The sequence below is a fragment of the Callithrix jacchus genome, chromosome 2 (assembly GCF_049354715.1).
Source record: "Callithrix jacchus isolate 240 chromosome 2, calJac240_pri, whole genome shotgun sequence".
NCBI lineage: Eukaryota > Metazoa > Chordata > Mammalia > Primates > Cebidae > Callithrix > Callithrix jacchus.
Window position 1 is genome coordinate 130,543,876 of NC_133503.1, and position 23,388 is coordinate 130,567,263.

At 35.4% G+C, this 23,388-nt stretch overlaps 1 protein-coding gene across 11 annotated transcripts in view; it reads right to left on the bottom strand.

Moving 5' to 3' along the window:
* ZFYVE16 (zinc finger FYVE-type containing 16) overlaps positions 1–23,388 on the bottom strand; it is a 56,919-nt gene that overhangs the window by 11,946 nt on the left and 21,585 nt on the right. For all 11 annotated transcript variants that reach the window (XM_035291284.3, XM_035291280.3, XM_078365270.1 and 8 more), the window contains 11 exons: positions 20,236–22,487; positions 19,215–19,311; positions 15,784–15,945; positions 13,676–13,818; positions 10,112–10,490; positions 8,432–8,554; positions 7,569–7,724; positions 6,481–6,705; positions 3,196–3,278; positions 2,395–2,499; positions 1,864–2,011 (listed from right to left, as the gene is read on the bottom strand). In XM_035291284.3, coding sequence (XP_035147175.1) covers positions 1,864–2,011; positions 2,395–2,499; positions 3,196–3,278; positions 6,481–6,705; positions 7,569–7,724; positions 8,432–8,554; positions 10,112–10,490; positions 13,676–13,818; positions 15,784–15,945; positions 19,215–19,311; positions 20,236–22,487 — 3,873 coding nt within the window. The remainder of the gene's footprint in view (positions 1–1,863; positions 2,012–2,394; positions 2,500–3,195; positions 3,279–6,480; positions 6,706–7,568; positions 7,725–8,431; positions 8,555–10,111; positions 10,491–13,675; positions 13,819–15,783; positions 15,946–19,214; positions 19,312–20,235; positions 22,488–23,388) is intronic.

Sequence of the window (23,388 nt, forward strand, 5' to 3'; positions counted from 1 at the left end):
GTACTCAATAAATGTTATACCACAACTTACATTAGAAAACTTTTAAAAAATTAAGATACAATATTATATTAAAATAATTTAATGCGTCCAGGCACAGTGGCTCACGCCTGTAATCCCAGCACTTTGGGAGTCCGAGAGGGCAGATCACCTGAGGTCAGGAGTTCAAGACCAGCCTGGTCAATATGGTGAAACCCCGTCTCTACTAAAAACTAAAAAAAATTACAGCAGGTGCCTGTAATCCCAGCTACTCAGGAGGCTGAGGCAGAACTGCTGGAACCTGGGAGGCGGAGGTTCCACTAAGCTGATATCACGCCACTGTGCTCCAGCCTGGGCAACAGAGCAAGACTCTGTCTCAAAAAAAAAGTAAATAAAATACATAATAAAATAATAATTTAATGTTTTTATTAATAATTAATGGACTATTAGACTGTTTTAAATGTTTGTGCCTGTATTAGTAAGAGGGTAGAAAATCAAACATTCACTACTGGTGAGAGCACAAAAAAAGAACAGTCTTTATGGAGCCCTAACTTGGCAATTTTCTTCTAAAATTTCAAGTAAATGTATCCTTTAACACACCAATTCCACTCCTAGGAATTTATCTTATAGATAGGATCAAATGTATACAAAGCCATTCACTGTACCATTTTTATAAATAGCCCCTAAGGATAGATAACAACTTATGTCCATCAATAAGGAACAGTTAAAGAATGCATAACATATAAAATGGAAAGTTCTGTAGAATATAAAAGCTTTTTATATACAAACATAGAATAATCTCCAAAGTGTATTAACAACAACAAAAAAGCAAGGTAAGAATGGAAAAACACTATGACTTGTCTAAAAAAGTGGAAGAAAGAGATAGATGTGTATGTGTGTGTTTCTTGAATATACATTAAAGCAAAAAATGTTTCTGAGAGGATATATAAGAACTGATAACATTAGTTTGGTTGCCTGTAGGGAGAGTAAGAGGATGGCTGGGTGGTCAAGGGAGGAAAGGAGATTTTTCACTATAAATATTTATACCTTTTTAATTTTACCACATAAAAATATACCTATTCAACAAATGAATATTCAAAAGTTGTTAAATTTTAATGGCAAAAATGCCAATATGTTAAGGAATAAAGTATAATATAAAAGTATAAATATCCAGTATAAAATCATCTATTTAACATATATTACATATAATATACAGAAGAAAACACAGTAAAATGTCAATAGTGACTATATCTTGGCACTTTTTCTACAACTTTTCAAAATGCATTTTCTAAGTTTACTACAAATAAGTATATATTACTTTTATAAGCAGAAGAAAAAATTTTATTAGCAACCAGAATGTCAGATTATTCTAGGTATGTTATCCTATAATAATGTATTAATTTTATTAAATGCTTCCATTTAACTTTCAATTTGTTAGGCCTTCTACTGCAAGGGTTTGGTAATCAGAGCAATCACTGAAGCCATTCAGCCAGAGCTGAGAGTAATGTCATTCATAGATGCTGTTTGTTATGTTTTATAAATCATTCTTATCCTTATCACCCTGTGCTCCCCCAACTAAGAGTTGGTGGAGCAGAGAGTGAACAAATGTGAAAAGAAATACCTTATTTCAGAAAGAAATTATTCTAAGAAAGACTCCCACTCTATGGGATATATGGAACCTAAATATGTCAAAAGGCATATAGTTTTCCAAGTCTGTAAGCCTAACATAGCACAAGAGAAAAATGAAAATTAGAAGCAATTTTTAAATCTGTTATGTAGCTGAAATTTCAAAGCATACTGTTTTATCACCAACAATTCAGCAAATAAGTAAATATACATTTATTTCCCCTTTGAAAGGAACTCTATTAATTGAATCATGATGCTCACCTTTTCTAGGATGGCCAGTGGCACTGTTGGCCTGTGTTTGATATATTCCATCATTCTGTATACAGACTAGATGAGAATCTGCTTCTGTACTGAAACTAGCTCCAATGCTAATGACATGCTCATTAGAAGAATTTAGTACTTTCATTACCTAAATAAAAACAAAAACAACAACATTTGTCTAGAAACACTTTTAACATTGTATGCTTATTCTAAGAGCCACATTCCTGACCAGCTTCATAATTATCAAGCTTTGGTCTGAACAACTCCCTGGGAATGTGATAGAAACAAATGTTTTAAAATAAAATCGCTTCAATTGAACAGTAATCACCTCAATAAAACAGTAAGGAAAAAAAGAAGAAATACAATGAAATAGATTATTTACTAGTAAACAAATTCTAGGATTTCAAAAACAATGTTTATTGTTGCCATAATACAATATAGTCTAATTCAAAATAAAAAATGTAATGTGACATAATTCTAAGGAACTCTAATGTTCAATAATTGTCATTTGAATACAACAATTATACTTACATCACTGTACTTTTTTCGTGGTATTTTTATGCAGCTTTTTCCCATTTCCATATGAATCAATAGTTCATCTATATTATGCAAGGTATACTGGTAATTTCGAAGGTCCTGCATAAAATAATCCCATTACCATAAACTACTATCCATAAGCATTTTCCCATCCATTAAATCCTTTTTCAAGAAATCCTTCTCTACAAAAGTAATAAAGAATATCATTCTCAGGAAAAATTTTGTAATATTTAGGGTATCTCCTCTTTCTAGTTACAGAACTTCCAAAATAGAAAAGGTCTTCAAACTAGGCATGTATAAATAAAAGTAAGTCCACTGAAATATTTTTCTATGATAACAGAGAAATACAAAATTACAAAAATTATAGATGGAAGAGAACTTTAGATATCATCTAATCCAACACTTCCTATTACAAATGAGGAAGCTAAGACCATAATTTGCTCAAAATCACAAGACTGATTGACTTTACTAACACATTTACAAAAGTTTCAACAACTTTAAGAGGTCTGTGTAGAGTTTTTACATTACCTAAATATCCAAGAACTGCAGGAGAATGAATCAAAAGGCAATTAGAATCAGGTACACAACATACATGAGGAGACAGTATGTTCTAAAGAGCAATTCATCAAAAACTGAGCACTAATATGTTAAAATAATTAGGATTTATTGTAAATGAATGGTCATTATATTAAACATAGCAAATTAAAGTAGGCAAATATAAATGTGTAAAATTTGCTAAATAAAGTTTGAAAGTAACAGTATAAAAACACCTAATAAAATAGTTCAATTACTCACCACAAGTAAGTTCATAATAGTATGTCCTATTTCTCCAAAAAGAGGTTTTCGGTCTCTGATACTTGTTAGAGGAGCAGGATATGCTATACATGAGAAAGGTAAACTGGTTACTATCAACAACAAAAACACAAAACAAATTATTGAATTTGTTACATTCAATTCTCATTTTAAAAACAAACATTAGGTATAAATAGTACTCAATCAGTTCTCAGGGGAAAGTGAGAGATTTTTTTTTCTCTTTTTGAGACAGGGTCTTATTCTATTGCCTAGGCTGGAGCACAATGGTGGGATCTCGACTCACTGCAACCTCTGCCTCCCGGGTTCAAGCAATTCTCCTGCCTCAGTCTCCCAAGTAGCTGGTATTACAGGCATGCGCCACCACACCTGGCTAATTTTTGTATTGTTAGTAGAGATACAGTTTCACCATTTTGGTCAGTCTGGTCTTGAACTCCTGACCTCAGGTGATCTGCCCAACTTGGCCTCCCAAAGTGCTGGGATTACAGGCATGAGCCACCACACCCAGCCAAGAGATAATATTAACACTTACTGTATATCTATGTATCTACTAGATGCTACATTGAAACTGGAAACTATACATGCATTATCTTAAATTCAACAACAACCTAATGAGTAAGTGTGTCTATACTATTTCATAAATGAGAAAGTTGAGACACAGAAATTAATCAACTTGCTCATAGTGACTAAGTTAATAATTGGTGAAACAGGTTTGAAATTAGACTTGTCTGATTCCAAAGTATTTCATTTTTTCATTATATATCTTGTTTCCACAAAATTATAGGGGGTGAAAAATTATGATAGCTGGTTAGAACTCTATAAATTTCTGACAGATTAAAGAGAAATACAAAGAACTAAAGACTTTTAAGACATAAATAATTAATATTCAATTGTGCTAATTTATGAATGGTAGCAAACTTTAAAGTTCTTGGTTCAGCATGATAAAAGAAGTATACAGATGAGTCAGGGAAACCAATACACAAAAAGGGGAGGCTAAGTTGGGCAGATCACCTGAGGTCAGGAATTCAAGACCAGCCTGACCAACATGGAGAAACCCTGTCTCTACTGAAAACACAAAAATTAGCCAGGCATGGTAGTGGGCACCTGTAATCCCAGCTACTCAGGAGGCTAAGGCAGGAGAATTTCTTGAACCTGGAAGGTGGAGGTTGCAGTGAGCTGAGATCACGCCACTGCACTCCAGCCTGGGCAACAGAGCAAGACTCCGCCTCAAAAAATAAAAATAAAATTACTATTTTGAAACAGTTACTTTCAGTCTTTATTCTTGGGACTTTAACTTTCGCATTAGGTTTTTCAAATGTACATTACCTCTTTAACAAAATATACACACACATATACTCACACACACACACACACCAAGTTCACATCTAAAAAGACATAGGCACCAATAATGTCAAAGTGCCTGACTATGTAAAATCTAGCAGAACAGAAATAATTTAGAAAAGAGCTGAGGTGAATTAACTTCTAGGTATAACTGACAGTTTCCTCTCACTACCGATAAAAAGCTTATCAAAGCTTTGCAGTTCCAATCCCTGTGATTTATGAGAAGTCCTTCGTATTGCTCCATGATTCTCCAAGCTTCAGTGTGAGAAAATCAGACTTACTATCTAGAAGTGCTACTGGTCAAAATACTGGCCATACTTACAGACACGTTCCATAATAATTTGATTAGCCAGCTTGTTGCCCTAATCTTTCTTAAGCTCTTTGGTTCACACAGTACAAAACCTGAGATGCAAATTAAATTTTGTTATTTTTCCCACAAGTTAATAGCATCCTGTATGTAAATCCTGAATGGTAAGGAATCTCCATCCCCAAAATCACAGTTTAATAAAATGTGCCAAATAGATTATCCCTTCTCTCAATTTGTCTATTCTGAAATAGCAATCACCATTTTTATAGCTTCTCAATATTTAATTTTCCGCCAAGAAAATCTCTACTAAATTATATTAGAATCAAATGTCTGAAAAGTTCATTAGATTTGAGGTACTTCAAATGCAATAAATATATTATTTCTTGAAAAAAGTCAGAGATAAAAGATATGGCAAGAATTCAAAAAAGTTTAACATTAGAAATAATTCTAATTCAGAAAGAACCATATATATAAACATCATAGCAGCTTTAGAATCACCCATTGTGTCAAGGGTAAATAATATACACACATGCACATATATATAAATGATACAGGCTATGTCACTTTTGAGAGATAAACATCAGAATATAAAAATAAGAATAATCAAGCTTAGAAAAGCACTATAATTTTTAAGCACTTACTTCTCTAAAAATAGCTAGCTTTTAATTGTGGTCAGTAACTGAAAACAGCAGCACCGCTAACCCAAAAATCCTTTATGTTTGGCTTTATGATGTAGAAAAATTGAGAGAGGCAATGATTTATGTTCTTAATATATAGGCAACATAACAACTCCCAACAGTATGTGCTTTTAAGAAAATTTTAACAAAAGTAATTAACACATGTTGAACATCCCAAATCTGAAAACCTAAAATCCAAAATGCTCTAAAATCTGTAACCTTTTTTTTTTTGAGACAGAGGCTTGCTCTGTTACACAAGCTGGAATGGAGTGGCACGATCTTGGCTCACTGCAAATCTGCCTCCTGGGTTCAAGTAATTCTGCCTCAGTCTCCCAAGTAGCTGGGATTATAGATGCCTGCCACCTTGCCCGGCTAATTTTTGTATTTTTAGTACAGACAGGGTTTCACCACATTGGCCAGGCTGTTCTTGAACTCCTGACCTCAAGTGATCTGCCCACCTTGGTCTCCCAAAGTGCTGGGATTACAGGTATGAGCCACCATGTCTGGCCTGTAACTTTTTTGAATGCCAACGTGATGTTCAAAAGAAATGCTCACTGGAGCATTTCAGATTTTGGATTTGGGATGCCAATTGGTATGTATTCTGTGAATATTCCAAAATTTGAAAAAGTCCAAAATCCAAAACACTGATCCAGTACATTTCAGATATAGCACACTCAATCTGTACTGTTTTCTGTTTTGTTCTCAAATTTAAGAAGAAAAGTTTTAGGTAATAAAATAACTTATGAACATCTAGAAACTTGAACACATACCACAGTTATCTAGATGAACCTGGTAGAAGAGAGTTGTATTAGAACTTTAAAAGCACAGCAACACAAATGTAGTTCCATTAATCCACTAAAATTGATGTAATGATTCCCTGAAAGTCTTAGTTTACATTCAGTATATTTGAAAACATGCAATTTAACTTACGACTCTAAAACTTACCTTTATATTCTGCACCCAATCTCAACATTAAACGCATAGGAAAAACCTTTGCCCAGGGAATCTCAAGCTTCTGGATAAGAATTCCACAAAGAAAAGGATTACTTGGTAATGGGAGATCATCAAGTTTCTGAAAAGTAGGTATAATAAACAGGAATCCTCCATGATCCTTGCTACTGAGAAAACTCTCAGTAAAGGTAATATTGTCCAAGTTTTCTATGTATTTTCCTGCAAATAAATTCATTAGTAATAAGATTTTAAGTTGCTTCGTTACTGTTTTTGAAGAAATGTTCGGAGTTTGAATGTCCCAATATAAACTATCTTAAGACACTATAGAATTTTTTCCTTACTTCTGTTCTTGCAAAAGCAACTACTGAATACCTTTGGTACACAAAGCTCCAAGTTATTCCTGGATATTGAGAATTATGAACAAAAATTTGAAAATGTTTCCAACCTTTCCATGTTTCTCCTCACTGCATGGCCAAGTGAAAAATTACCATATCTCCCAGTCTTGTAATGACAGTAAGGAAATTACATAGACACATTAAAAAATCAAGGAGGCAGGCTGGGCACAGTGGCTCATGCCTGTAATCCCAGCACTTTGGGAGACTGAGGTGGGCAGATCACTTGAGGTCAGGAGTTCTAGACCACCCTGGCCAGCATGGTGAAAACCCTCATCTACTAAAAATACAAAAATTAGCTGGGCATGATGGCCTGTGCCTATAATCCCAACTACTTGGGAGGCTGGGTCAGAAGAATCTCTTGAACCCAGGAAGCAGAGATTGCAGTAAGCCAAGATTGTGCCATTGCACTCCAGCCTAGGTGGCTGAGCAAGACACTGTCTCAAAAAAAAAAAAAAAAAACCCACAAGGATATATTTCCATTTTTAAAATATAAAAATCTGCATATAAACACTAATCACATAAAATGCTAGTTTTAAGGAGACAAAATAATTATTAAGATCTTTTCAGAAATCAGCAATCTCTTCACAAAAATAAATCTTTGAAATAGCTAGCAGAGTCAAATGCATAAATGCCTTTAACTGATTTATCCATTCCCTAGTCTGAACAATTTAAAATAAAATGCCATACCTTTTAGAGCATCCTTATATATGGTGATAAATAGTCTGAAGATGTCCTTAGGAATAGTATCTTCATTTGGCAAACATAATAATAGAATAATAATTTCTGCCTGTCCCAAGCCATGTAATCCATTGGTTGAGAAGTACCAATATTTGTCTGAGGAATCTTAGTTGATAAAAGAATACAACTATTAATGTCAATTTCTATTAACCAAAAAACTAAGAACAATTGTTTTTGCATTTAACACAACTTTTCAAATTCCTTGTGTTCCCAAAGTTCTCCTCATGAAAATCTTAAATTGAACTGTATAAAATTCATATAAAATAAGAAAAATGATTATCATAGGGAGTCAATTAATAAATAACACTAAAATAAAAGATGCACTAAATGCTGAAATGTAGTGGGTAAGAATTTAAATAGAATGAAAAGCTGATAGATGCATTATTGAGTAGTGAAGATTATTAAGAATTACTTCCTTTTTAATTAGGTCTCATGTTTCTTACTTAAAAAAACTGTCTTTATTGCTACGAAATCAGGATTCCTGCTTATTTCAGTTACCAAATTTCAATTTATCTAAAAGCCATAGGAGATATAGTAAATTGTATCATGAGTATCAAAATACAGCTCAACTATATAAGCCCATGACCTTAACCTAAGATTGACTGAGGGATGGTAAAAAAAACTCTGTAAGCTTGTGTTTCAAGTCCCACTGAACATAAATTTGCAAAATTTATTTATAGTCATATCTGGCTGAAACCAATATCCAATGCTGTTTATTTCTAACCACTGCCAGTCAAAATCTAACCTGAAGATGTAATTAATTCAGAAATCCTGCTTACCAATTAAGCAAATAAAGATAAATTATTACTTACAAAATATGAATTTGACATTCACGAGTAGATTAGCATTTAGGACAAATGTAACAGGAGGAGATCCTTCACCTTCAAGAAGCAAAATGATCTGCTCATGAGATGGATGTTCTTCTACTACAGGCACTAAATGATGAAAGTAATATACTAATCAGGATAAATATTCTATTAAATATGTTTACAAATCAAGAAAACAAATTTATAAATCCACCAGTGGCCTGATCAAATTTAAAAACAAAAGCAAACATGTTTCATAAAATCAATCAACAGCCCAGACAACTGTTATATACTAATTTTTACTTTTTCCATGTAAAGTTGTTAATACTGTAATACTATATTATACACATAGTATATTTATAATATGTTGATTAAACAGCAAATGTATACAATTTTAGCACCTTCAAAGTTTTAAGACAAATGCTTTTATAAAGTGGATTCCAGTTTATAATAGATGTAACACTCCATTTATCATTTTTGAAATGTACAAGTCTGTGAAAGTTGTCTAGACCCACATTATATATGCTGCTGGCTACCACATGCCTCTATCAGCTGCTTGCTACCCTATGCCTCTATCAGTGAACAGGTAGCAAAAAAAAAAAAAAAAATCTTAACAATCAATAGAAAGATATGCATGGCCTGCAAAGAACAGGGTTCACTGTATTCTATATTTTTGCCACTACAGCTAGGTTCATGTAATGGCTCCCACTGACAGAACAGAAATCCTAAGCTTCAATCATACATTATCACACAAAGAACCATCATTTCATGTTACAGAATGTGACATAATGCCTGGAGTGACAAGTGTCTATCCTAGGAAACCACTCTGAGGCAGGGGTTAGCCACAGAATCTCCTGCTTGAAAAGGACCTTAGAAATCACCTAGGTTCTGGCCGGGCACGGTGGCTCACACCTATAGTCCCAGCACTTTGGGAGGCTGAGGCGGGTGGATCACGAGGTCAAAAGATCGAGACCATACTGGTCAACAAGGTGAAACACTGTCTCTACTAAAAATACAAAAATTAGCTGGGCATAGTGGCGCACACCTATAGTCCCAGCTACTCAGGAGGCTGAGGCAGGAGAATTGCTTGAACCCAGGAGGCAGAGGTTATGGTGAGCCGAGATTGCGCCATTGCACTCCAGCCTGGGTAACAGGAGCAAAACTCCGTCTCAAAACAAACAAACAAACAAAAAACAAATAAACAAAAGAAATTCCTAGGTTCTATTTACAAAAGAAACTGAGGCCCAAGGAGATTAAGTAACACATTTTAAGTCATAGATGTAACAAATAGCAGAAAAGGAACTAAAATCCCTAGCTTTGTTATCCAATCTAATGCTCTTTTCTTTAGGTACCATGCTCCTGAAAAAAAAAAAAAATAGTAATAATGTGGCGTCAAAATCCCAATACAATGTAAATATTTCTTTGGGCTAAAAGTCTATGAGCTTCCCTATTGTATTAGATTTTTCCTCATTCGAAATTAGGGAGTCAGATGTGATAAATGGATCATAAACATTAAAATATTTTTAGAATTTGTTTTTATATAGTAAGACTTTCTGTAAACAAAAGATACCAGCCTAGTACATATTGCAACCAAACTAAGTTTAAAAATATATATTTCATATGTCACAGACAAAATTCATCAGTATTTTTAAAAATCTTTTTAAATTTAAATAACTGCTTTCCTACCTGATCCCTTTTCTCCAGACGCAACCAGAAGTGGGGGCAAACTGTCCTCATCATTAGGTAGAAGACTAATCTTATTGCAAACATACTTGTTAATACCACACAGTAACCTATAATCTGAAACACTAGCAATAGGTAAATTGCTGTTAACTAAGACACCAGTGGGACTAGATGATTCTTCAGTTTCTGCAAAAACATCATCATCTAGTGTAAATGAACTAGAAGTAGGTAACCCCTCATTTCCTATGTTTATAGGCAATTTTTCCACTGATGGAACCTGAGAAATAGGACTCCGAATTATCTCATTTCTTGTAATTTCTCCTGTCTCGTTGTTTGGCTTTTCCACTGTAGTAGAATGAGAATGATCCACTGTGTTTAATATCTGTAAAACATGGAACAAAAAAATTAACAAGTTCATATTCTCTGTTCAACTATGAAATGTGATCATTATAGTCAAACATATCTTTTTAATAAGAATAAATAAAAACCAAAATGGGTTCAGAAATTCTCATAAAGTCAAATTTCCCAAGAAATAGTATGATTTTGCTTCTTCAAATTCAGGAGCATAAGGTATGAAGAAGCATAGTTTTCATTTTACTGCATGCTCAGGTAGGTATTAATGACTTAATATTAAGACTGGAAAAAATGAGGCAAGAAGAACTTCAAGATACCATACTCCACACCATATCACACAGTGAGTTTAGTTCAACCCAAGGCTCTCCCCTTCTTATGATAGCCAAAAGCCCTTGGGTACTTGGTGGGGAGGGACAAGGCAGGAAGAAGGGGAGGGGAGTGGTTAGGAAGCTGCCCCTTAGCTATATTCCACAAGAGTAACCACCTGGAATAAACTACATAAAGTCTACTTCAATAAAGCCTTTTTCTTTTTAGACTGTATGAAGTCAATATTAAATAAGAACCATTTATGAACTCGATTAATATTTATTAGCCTGTTTAGAGTTTTCATTAATATAGATTGACAGTAAGTGCTAGCTAGGAAACATATCCATGGTAATTATGGCTATTTGTAAAATCTGGCTCATGAACTCTTGACAAACAGCGTATGTTTCTACCAGATGTAAACTTCAACAGAGCCGATAAGTATCCATCTTTTATCTTTTTTTTTTTTTTGAGACTGAGTCTCACCCTATTACCCAGGCTGCAGTGCAGTAGTGTAACCTTGGTTCACTGCAACCTCTGCCTCCTGGGTTCAAGTGATTCTTTTGCCTCAGCCTCCTAGTAGCTGAAACTACAGGCATGTGCCACCATGCCTGGCTAATTTTTTGTTTGTTTGTTTTTTGTTGTTGTTGTTTTTTTGAGATAGAGTTTTGCTCTGTCACCAGGCAGGAGTGCAATGGTGTGGTCTGGGCTCACTACAACCTCCGCCTCCTGGGTTCAGGTGATTCCCCTGCCTTAGCCTCCCGAGTAGCTGGGACTACAGGCACCTGCTACCACGCCTGGCTAATTTTTGTATTTTTAGTAGAGACGATGTTTCAGCATGTTGGCCAGGATGGTCTCAATCTTCTGACCTCATGATCCACCCACCTCAGCCTCCCAAAGTACTGGGATTACAGGTGTGAGCCACCATGCCCAGCCAATTTTTGTACTTTTTTTAGTAGAGATGAGATTTTGCCATGCTAGTCAGGCTGTCTCCAACTCCTGAACTCAGGAGATCCGCCCACCTTGGCCTCCCAAAGTGCTGGGATTACAGGTGTCAGCCACCATAACTGGCCTAGTATCCATCTTTTCTAATACATGTACCCAGGATCAACCAGGTGACTGGCACCGAGTAGATGCTCAATAAATCTATTTAATGCATAAAACATTCCTAATTTATACATGAATACTTGCTTCTATGAGTATGTGCCACTCTATGAGAATTCTTAGTGATCTGGGATTCTATATTCTATATCTTCTGTTTAACACCTAGCACATTTATGTAAATGTAAGCATAAATATCATCACATATTTTCTTGAATGTTTGAAAATAAATAAATATTAGTCTAAATTAAATTACTAAATCTCAGTTACATTTCCCCATACCAGTGGCTCTCAAAAGGTGGTGCAGAGATCCTTGGGGTCCCCAAGACCCTTTTAGGGAGTTGGTGAGGTCCCAGGTTTTTTTCATATAATTTATCAAAAATAACATATCACAACACACTGAATGTAGAACCAGATGTGAGAATATGTTTGTCTTCTATTAAGTCAGACATTAAAGAAATTGGCAAAAATGTAAAACAATCCCATTATTCTCACTAAACTTTTGAAAAAATTTTTCATAAAACATTATTTCTGCTAATGTAATAGCCTTATTTTGCAATTGGTTAATAAATATTTTTTAAATTTCTGAATTTTAACTTTAATGTAGTAATTATCAATAGGTATAACCCATAAACCCTATAGTGCTTTAGGGTTCTTAATAACTTTTAAGAGTATAAAGGGGTCCTGAGACCAAAAGCATGAGAACCAGTCCCTTAAATTGGTATTTAAAAACAGTTAAAATCTGGGCCAGGTGCAGTGGCTCACACCTATAATCCCAGCACTTTGGGAGCCAAAGTGGGCAGATAATTTGAGGTCACGAGTTTGAGAACAAAGAGCCTGGCTGAAACCCCATCTCTACTAAAAACACCAAAATTAGCCGAATGTGGTGGCAGGTGTCTGTAATCCCAGCTACTTGGGAGGCTGAGGCAGGAGAATCACTTGAACCTGGAAGGCAGAGGTTGCAGTGAGCTGAGATTACACCACTATACTCCACCCTGGGTGACAGAGACTCTCTTTAAAAAAAAAAAAAAGGTAAAATCTGTCAGGTGTGGTGGTTTACACCTGTAATCTCAATGACTCAGGAGGATGAGATGGAAGGATTACTCAAGGTCAGGAGTTTGATACTAGCCTGGGCAAAATAGTGAGATCTCATCTCTAAAAAAAAAGTAATTAAAAAGAAGTTTTTTTTAACAGTAAAGTCTAAACCAGGCATGGTGGCTCACACCTGTAATCCCAGCTACTTGAGAGGCTGAGGTGGAAGCATCACCTGAGCCCAGGAATTAGAGGCTGCAGTTAAGTGGTAATTATGCCACTACACTTTAGCCTGGACAACACAGCAAGACTGTCTCTGTCACCAGGCTAGAGTGTGGTAGTGTGATCTCAGCTCACTACCAAACTCCGCCCCCCGGGTTCAAGCGATTATCCTTCCTCAGCCTCCTGAGTAGGTGGGACTACAGGTGCACACCACCACACTCAGCTAATTTTTGTATTTTTAGTAGAGACAGGGTTTCACCATGTTGGCCAGGATGGTCTTGATCTCTTGACAGATGGTCTTGATCTCTTGACCTCATGATCTGCCCACCACAGCCTCCCAAAGTGGTGGGATTAGAGGTGTGAGCTACTGCGCCCAAGCTCTCTATTTTTTTAAAGGGGGTTAAATTAAAAATATATTCACTATATCAATCCATCTCTTATTTTAGGAAATTCAAAGTGTTAAAAAAAAAAAAAAGGTACTCTAGTAATCACACCAGGAATTATCTACAAAATAAAATTTTATTTAGTCAATAAGTTATTCTTTGAATTCCTTACCACAGGCCTATCAGGTGAGAGAGGACTAAAGTCTTCAGAACATCGTTTACTTCCAGATGATAATTTTGTTGTATCTGCAACTTCACCATTGGGCAATATACCATCTGCAAACCATACTCTCTTCTGTTCTTTGGAGCATAGTCCTAGAATCAATTGAAAAAGTAAAACATTTTAATCTGGTAGTATTACAATGATTTAATGCCAAATAGATCAGGAAATGTTTTCAAAAGCCTTTTGCTATTGATTGGCAACCCCTGAATTCTCAGGGCTACAAAGATCTAGAGAAACGACCTTTTGTGATTCATCTGCCCTGAGTGGAGTCCGTTTCTATCTAATTCATACAAGAGGAACATATTAGACCAGGAGGGCCCTGAAAATCATATACTGTGAAAAGGAATGGACAGGAGATCTACCTAATTCATAGCATATTAGACCAGAGGTGGCACTGGGAATCACTCTGAAGAGGAGTGGACAGGAGAGATTACACCTTAAAGACAAAGGGGGAAGAAGATTTAAAGCCAATATTATTGAGGGTAAGTTTGTGTGAGTGTGGAGAAGAGACTGAATAAAATTTAGGGCCTAAGGTACAGTGATGAAAAGTGGAGTAGACTGAAGAATAGACATTTAAAAACTTAAAAAAGGTAACAGGATCATTTGAGATTTCTTAATATCACAGGACATTTCTTACTACCACGGGACATTTCTTACTTTTATTTAGCAAGAGAAGCATAACATTTTTTTGTTCTTATAATGTGGATACTGAACTTTATTAATACTGATTAATATTTCCTTCCAAATTTGAAGGAAATAACTAGATATCAACATAAACATTTTTCTCTTTTCTTACAAAGCATCTATAGAGGAAGATTATAAAAATCTCTGCCAGATGATTTTAGAACAATATTTTAAAAATAAACAAAGATTCAATGTCTACTTTCCAGAACACAATAAACACTGAAAAAAATTGGAATTATATCTATCTATCTATCTATATATATATATGTATATATATATATATATTACAATGTAGGTAGACATATTAAATATCTTTCTTGTATTTGCAACATTTTTATAATTTAATCACTTTGGTTACCAACATAAGACTATGTACATATTTTTAAACACAGATTTATTCATCTTTAGAGCTATAATATACAACATATAATGCGGAGTCTCATTTCATTATAATAAATAAAAAATAGCTACCGAATAATAAATTTAAGTACACAAAAATAGAAGGATCCAAGTTTACCTTTAACTGACATTTATGGTTCTTTTCTAGCATGTTACAGACTAGTAATTCATATTTAAAGACATGCATGTGCTTTACTCAAGATGCTAAGTGATGACAGGTTGGAAAAAAGAACAGGTAACTCAAAGATTTAAAAATAGATTTAAAAAACATTGCTGTGGTAAAATATACAATTAAAAACAGATTTTTAACGAAAAGGAGATAGGACAATTATTTACCTATTGCCTCTCAAACCCAAGCTCACCCTCTACACTGGGCTCTTGGATGCCAGGTTGGAAGTCTGGAAACTGCAATTCCCAGACTCTCTTGTTACTGGCTTTGGTCAGGTTTTTCCAATAGCAGGCACTGGTGGGAGACCATAAGGTGGGAAGAAATGAGAAGGAATTCTTTGTTTCTGGTTCCTGCAAGGTTCTTTGCAGCAGCAGCACCACCAGATACAGCTGCTGGACTCATGATTTTCAATACTCCTAACATCAAATCTGGAGCTCTACTTCAGTCATCTGAGCACCAACTCTATGAGGCCTCTTGATGGTGCCATGACCATAGCTTCTGACTCCCACATCTGATATTTAAGCACCTCCTGGTTCTCCTGCACCGAGCTCTAGCCTCTCCCCTTTTGTAGCCCCAAACTCCAGTTATAACAGTTGCTTCCTGCAGTTACTAACTGCTGAGGCACTGGAGCACAGCCTTTTTGCTCTTCCAGTCTTCCAGCCTGCATGTGTAACCAATTCCCCGTATTAAATCCCTCTTGATATCTAGTCTGGTTTCTCTTTCCTGACTAGACTCTGGCTACACTATAGAATTTCTATTTCAATAATTTATCTTTAGTCTAAGACACAGCATTTTCTCCTATTACCTTCAACACTTGGTTGTTTAAGTGCTGAGATTGGCAAAGTTGTCGGTGAAGGTATACTGGATGTTTGGTTTTCCTGAGGAGGCTGGGCAGTAGCACATTCATCAGAATGGTTAGATTTAAGATTAGAACCAGTTGGACTCATCATCCTTTCAAATGCCTGAGCTATAAGGGGGAAAACAATAGTGTTAAAATCTCAGATGTTTTTGTAATTTACGTCCAAGCAAATTACAATCTCTATTTTTTAAGTTGTAAGGAAAAAGAAAGAAATGGCTAATCAAGAAAAAGTAGTAGCACTTGGCAAAGACACTGTCTGAGTAGCTACTAGCACAGGCTCTTCTTTTAATTGTACTTTAGGTTCTGGGGTACATATGCAGATCATGCCGGATTGTTGCATAGGTACACACATGACAATATGGTTTGCAGACTCCATCCCCCATCACCTACATCTGGCATTTCTCCCCATGTTATCCCTCCCCAGCCTCCCCACCCACCCCTCATTGCCCCTCCCTTGTCCCCCAAAAGAGACCCCAGTGTGTGATGCTCCCCTCCCAGTGTCCATGTGTGGCAGCATGCCACTTTGATAAGCTACCAGTAAGTTATTTTGATATTATATCTGGTGTATGTTTGATATCCACAGAGAATAACCCTTATTTAACATGACTGTCTCTGTTTTTGCCCTTGTACCCCTAGAGTCTATTTCCAAGATAGTTTAGAGAGATTCTTTTAGACATAAATCATATCTCATCATTCCTCTGCTTAAAATCCCTTAATGGCTAAAGTGAAAATTTAAGTTGTTACAATGGCTCACAAAATCCAACATAATTAGCATCCCTACCTCCTCCACTTTCCCAGGTACCTGTTTGACCTCATCTCTCACTACAACCCCACTCATTCACTATGATCCAGCCACCCAGATCTCCTCACTCAAGTAAGTACTCCTCCAGCTTAGAGACTTTGCTCTTATTATTCCCTTGGCCTACAACGTTCTTTTCATAGGTACTTACACAGCTTTATTTTCTCACTTCCTTCAAGACTCTGCTCATGTCATATTACCATAAAGTCTTACTCTGATCACCTTATAAAAAATACTACCTAAGGTCAGCACAGTGGCTCACGCTTATAATCCCAACACTTTGAGAGGCCAAATCAGGTGAATTGCTTGAGCTCAGGAGTTTGAGACTAGCCTAGGTAAAACCCCCGTCTCTACCAAAAACTACCAACATGGTAAAACCCCCGTCTCTACCAAAAACTCAAAAAATTAGCTGGGTGTGGTGGTGTGTGCCTGCGGTCCCAACTACTCGGGAGGCTGAGATGGGAGGGCTGCTTGAGCCTAGGAGGTTGCAGTGAGCTGAGATCACACCACTACACTCCAACCGCAGTCACAGGGTGAGACTCCAACTAAAAAAAAAAATTCCTTTTGCCAATAATCTATAAACTATCACTCTACACTTTATAAATTTTTTAATTTAGGGCATTATCACCATCTGACATATTTTTGCTTACTGTCCATCTCTACATACATTCATAAATTTCATGAGAATATAGCATCTATTTTGCTCTCACTTTCAACTTCAGAATGCAGAATAGTGCCTGGATACTGCTGAATGATCCTTCATCCAAAACACAAGGAACAACGCTGATAGCTCTCCCTTCAGCATTTCTCCAAACTGATCTGCTGTAAATGTTGCCATTGCTAAAATATTCCTCAAGTGCCACTGAATGATGGCACTTATAAAATGATTTCCATTAACCAAGTGAAATCCAAACACCTTACTCTGGATTTCAAAGTAATTTCTAACTTGCCCCAAATCTACTTACTGACATTCACATGCATGCTTCCTTGAAACACATGTAATCTCAGGACAGCTTTCTTATTATTCACAATCTCTATTCAAATTATCTTTTTCCTCCAATCCTCCACGCAATGTGTCTCACAACCCATGAACCATCTTTCTCTTATTTGATACCATTAATTTAAATGATCACTTCTATTATTTTCTACCCTATTTTTTATTTATGCTTTCTTGTGGCATATAAATTAATGATAAATATCGCTGAAGATGAAACTATATGCTATTAAGATATCAAAAAAAAATAAATTTAAACAGATAACTAAATAAGCTCATTCCACAGTATTTTCTTTGAAAAATCAAAGCTTGATCTCAGTATTCCACTGAATGTCTTTAATAACCTTATCTTCTCCTCTCCTGGACCCTTGGTCAAAATATGCCTGAATGCTCACCCAAAAATCTGACCTGTCAACATAAATAACATTTCAAAACTTCATGGGTGTTTAATTTCTTTTTAAGTGGGGGAGATAATTATGTGGGAGCTTGCTCTAAAATTTCTGAATTCTAGCAGATTCCCTTGGCTAACAGCACCAGCAGTCATCTTCTAGGCTACTGAAACAGCATAAGAAAAAACAAAACAACTATAAGCACTTAAACTAACCTCTTCATAAACAATGGTGGTAACATGGAAATATAAAAAGATTTACACTTTGTTATCTTCCAGAGCAGAGGTCAACATCAGGGAGAAGAGCAGCTTACCTCAGGCTAACAGACTCACATCAGAGATTTTGGAGAATTGCTGAAAAAATTTATCTTCATTCAAAAGAGAAAAACAAATTATTATCGGGTATTCATTCCCCTGGCTAACAGGATGCAGTGCCTGAGCTAGTGCATAGGTCTGGTCAAAGAAGGCCCAAGTAATATTTGCTGGGAATTAAACTGTCAACAAATCTTTAAAAATGGCAAGTGGTACTCAAAAGAACAAACATGGATTTGGGGAAAAAAACACAACACACACCCTGTGAGAACTCAAAGACCACCAAGACTATTGCTAATAATTGTAGCTAGAGAGCCAAAGAAATAATGGGAAGTGTACATATGCAAAATTCTGAAGTTGAGAAAGGAAAAAAAAAATGAGACAGAAATGTGCAAATAGTGTGGCAGTCCTATGAATTTATAAAATCATAAATATTACCACCTTATCTTATATTTCCATTTTAGGTTGTTATCTTCTAAAGGGTATGAACTAGTATCTTGCCCTGTGCTATTAATAAATAATATTCAGTACTACTTGATAGGTATCTACAAGTGTTTATTTAGATTAAGATGATGAACATGACAATGATAATGACAAAAACAAATAGGCAGATGAAATGCAGCATTTAGGGACTTGGTACCTGTTAAAAGTTAATGACTGCCACTCCAGAAATTGAATGCTTCCTTTCCAGATTGGTAGTATTAATTGTGAGAGTGGAACAAAAAGAAGAGAAACCAAGCCTTGGGATGTCCCACCTAAGCCAGATAATTCAACACTAGGTCCCTGCCTTAAGAAAATAAAGAAGTTTATCTTTGTCATCACAATCCAATTAATTTTAAGATATATTCAATTACTAGAAGAAAATATGTCAAGCTAATACTCACCTTTACTAATAGTTTCATAGCAGACTACACATACTCTTGCTTCCTTTTCTAGATATTGCAGTTTACACTTCCTATTACAACAGACACCACAAAATACCTATAAAGAATAAAATGTCAAATTTGTTTTTGTTTCAAGAATGTTTACAATTACTAGAGGCGGTGTGGGGAGGTTCTAAACCTAATTAACCAAAACTCATTTTCCTTATTATATAAATCATTTTCCTAATCACCCTAATCCTAGGTGGAGTTCTTAAATGATTTCTTTTTTTTTTTTTTTTTTTGTAACTTAAATGAGATTTCTGCAATTTAATACCACATTTCCAATAAGAATTCCTTAAATCAATTCTGTTCACTAGAAAGGGAACAAAAACTATCTTTAATGAATAAGTTTATAATATTAAAAAGTTCTCTGTAGTTCTTTATTTGAAACTTTTTAAAGCAAAATACTATTTTGCTAAAAAGAATAGGACTGATCTGAAACCAATGTATTGTGGAAAAATCTGAATAAAAAATGTTACAGAATTTCTAAAGGTAATCCTTACAGTTTATAGACAATCTTTTTTATCTTGACTGTTATCAGTCAGTCAGATCTCAAGGTCAGCTTCAATATTCTGAACGCTGTGTAAGACAAATTGCTCTGGAGTGATCACAACACTAGCTGTAGACTGGTCTTGAAATTAAATATTTCAGGACAAAGGGGAATCTGACCATATCTGGAATATTTAATGTGTCAATTATTAGAGACAAGGACAAATATTCTTAAATTTCACAAAAATTAGTAATTAATTGTTTCTCATTTCCCAGCATGTAATTAATACCCCTGATAATGTAACATTTATTCAACGATCAAGCAATCTGCAAAATGACACTGCTTTATATATTTCCTGACTGGTAGATGAAAAACACTGATTTTAAACTAACTCAATCTTGTAATTATCTGTTAATCAGCCTTTTCTATCACATTATATTTGTTTAAAATGTCTCAAAAGAACAAAAGACTTAAAAGATTTTTATAACTTACTTTCCCACATGCTCGGCAATGGTGTCGCCGTTTTGTAAAAGTAAATTTGACTTGGCAGTTCATACAGTTTGGAGCTTCTGAATCAGGAACCCAAGTAGGCTGTTTCTGGCCCAAAACCAAGACTTCTTTGCAAGTGTTTTCAGGTAGAGAATCTTCATTTGCAGTTACAAAACTAGATCCACCTTCAGAATTACTTTCTATGTCGATGTAATTAGAGTTGAAGCTAACCTGAGGATCAACTGTAGAATCTATAGCACAAGTGACTGGAACAACTGTATCTGCTATGCTGGGTTCACTTTCTATTGTATTTGGAACATCTGGCTTATTCAGGTCCTCTGAACTCCTTGTTCTTGATGGAAGGCTAAATAATTGCTTAGGTCTGGCCCCTCCAACAGACTGACTATTAATATCAGAGACTGGTAATTCATTTGTAATCTCAGACTTACTGGTAGGTAACCCTTGTTCAATTAGAATTGTACTTTTTTCTCCTAAAGAAAGGCTATTTTCTATTGTATTTTGTTTATCAACTGTTTCACAAATTATATTAATACCATGACCTTCCCCAATAGCTCCTGCTTCTGCATTGAAATATATATTATTGATGTTTCCATTATCTAAGCCTTTCATATCTATCCGATTCATCTGCGATTTAGAGTCATTTACATTTTCTTCGAAAGACTTTATGTTAGTGGTCTGAAGACACTGTTCTGTCAGAAAGGCATCAAGTTCAGCATCACTAATTAGTGTGCCACTTTTTGCACCTTCATCAATATTAAAGTAATCTAAGTCTTGCCCATCCATAACATTGCTTGAAAAAGTATTAATAAAACCTTCACAACAATCAGAAGACTCTGGGATATGAGTGCCAGAAAGTCCTTCTTGAGTTTCTACAGCTGTAGAATTGGTGTCACCACCATCCAAAGACTCAACTCTGATTACTGTCTGGTCAGGATCTACCTTTCTGTTTTCCATCCCTTCAATTAATGGCTGAAGAAGTATGTTTTCATATTTTTCCTGTTTCAAAAGATCAGTCTCCTCGAATGGTTCCCCACCTAGAGCAACACTCTTCTGTATTTCTTCATGTATAGTCACTGCATCTTGTATATTATCTTTATGCTCACGCTGAGGTAAAAAATCACCCTGTGCTTTACTTTCAATTAGTGATCCACACATATTCCCAGATACCGAAAGACCTAACAATGAGGACTGCACATCTTCACTGGAAACATGTAAAGCTGAAGAGGAATCTTGGATTATTTCATTATCTGTAAGGTCTAAATGTCTTGAGTCTTCTTGTGCGGATTGTTTTATAAATGTAACAGTCTTACCTTCATGAAAGGAAAAGTCAGGTAATTTGAAATTTTCAACTCTTGAATTTAAATCACTTAAGCATAAATCTTCAGTTTTTGGAGGGCTGCAAGACAGAGCATTTGTCTTGCCCTCTTCTTTTAAACATTCTGCAGCATTTATGACTTCCACATTGACTTCCTCCTTTACTAAGTCATCATCTTTTAGTAATTCACATGGCTGGCTCTTCTGTTGTAATTTGTCTTTGGCATCAACTATTTTGGAACTTTGTTGAGTCAAAGCAGATGACGTGTTAAAATCAACGATTGGTTCTAACTGATTAGAGATCTTTTTATCTTCTAAATTTTCTGTTCCACTGTAATTACAGGAATCTGAAAGTGTATCTACTTTTATACCCAATTCTTTGATTCCTCTGATTTCTCTATTTTGTAATTCAGAACTGATGTCATTCTGTTGTTCTCTGACAGTATCACTATCATGGTCTGTTGAAGAAACACAGGGAGTATCTGACACTGATAAATCCAATCCAATCAAGGAATCTGCATTAGACTTAAAATCATCTGGCAATATTTTTTTAATATCATCTTCACTATTAGTTGCATGAACTAAGTTACCCATGTCACTTATCAGATCACAGATAGGTTTACTACATCGTCCCATACATAAAGGCTGGATTTCATCTGAAGTACCACCATCCACAGAAGAAAGAAGATCAAGTCCTGTTACATTTTTTTCATTTTGAATAGTAGTAAGTCCCTTGAGTGTTTTTTCATTCAGGGAACTCTCATTTGTTTCATAGCTTATGTCTGATGAGGCACAACTATTAACGCATTGTTGGTCTTTTGGGAGCAATGAAGTTAGCTGTGAGGAAGCCAACTCTGAAGAAACTGAGCAGTGGTTGGAATCATGTGCATTTTGTACATCTTGAAGACAATCTTGTTCATCTAAAATAGAGAAATAGTGTTATTCGGGAGACTCAAATTGAATAAAAATTATTAAACATATCATGTCTCCCAAGACTTCTAAATTAAATAAACTTTTTAAAAAGACCATAGATTAGCCTTTTGCAAAAGAGAAATAACCTCCAAAACTATTTTTTTATTTCCTTTAGAGCATTTATTTTTATCTGAAATTATCTTGTTTATGATTATTGGCTGTTTCAATCAACTACAAAATAAGTGTCACAAGTGCAGGAACCTTGTCTCTTTTTTTCTGACTTACACCCCAATTGCTTAGAATACTTCCTGAAACTTAAGTGTTCAAGAAATCATTAACTGACTGCATAAATGAATGTCCGTGGATCTTGTGCACAGTTGCTCGAGTAATTGGATCTCCTTGATCTTTCCTTTGTTTGGGAAGACTCCTCAAGCTGACTTTCTACTTGTTCATTTTTCTGTCACCTGGATCCTACCCTCATTCCCCTGTGGTGCTCTAATCGAGGTTGCCAATTGTAGTAGCATCACACACTATGTCTATGGTGATGGGTATGTGATTGTTTCAAGCTGGGCCACTTAAAGGCATTCTCCTAATACTCCAAATTTGACAGAAGGAAGAAGGAGACTTCTCAGGTGGCAGTATGAATCTGGAGCTGTTAGTGGCCATAGCCACATCCAGATAAAAGAAGCCGATAATTCTGCATGGCTGGGGAGGCCTCAGGAAACTTAAAATCATAGCAGAAGGCAAAGGAGAAGCAAGCACCTTCTTTATAAGGCAGCAGGAGAGAGATCAAAGCTATTTTTATTTGACTTTAAAGTACTTTCTGGTTTTTATTTTTGAATATAGATGTCATAAAGTGATAAAAATGCCACTCAAAATAATTTAGTTGTGGCTGGGCATGGTGGCTTA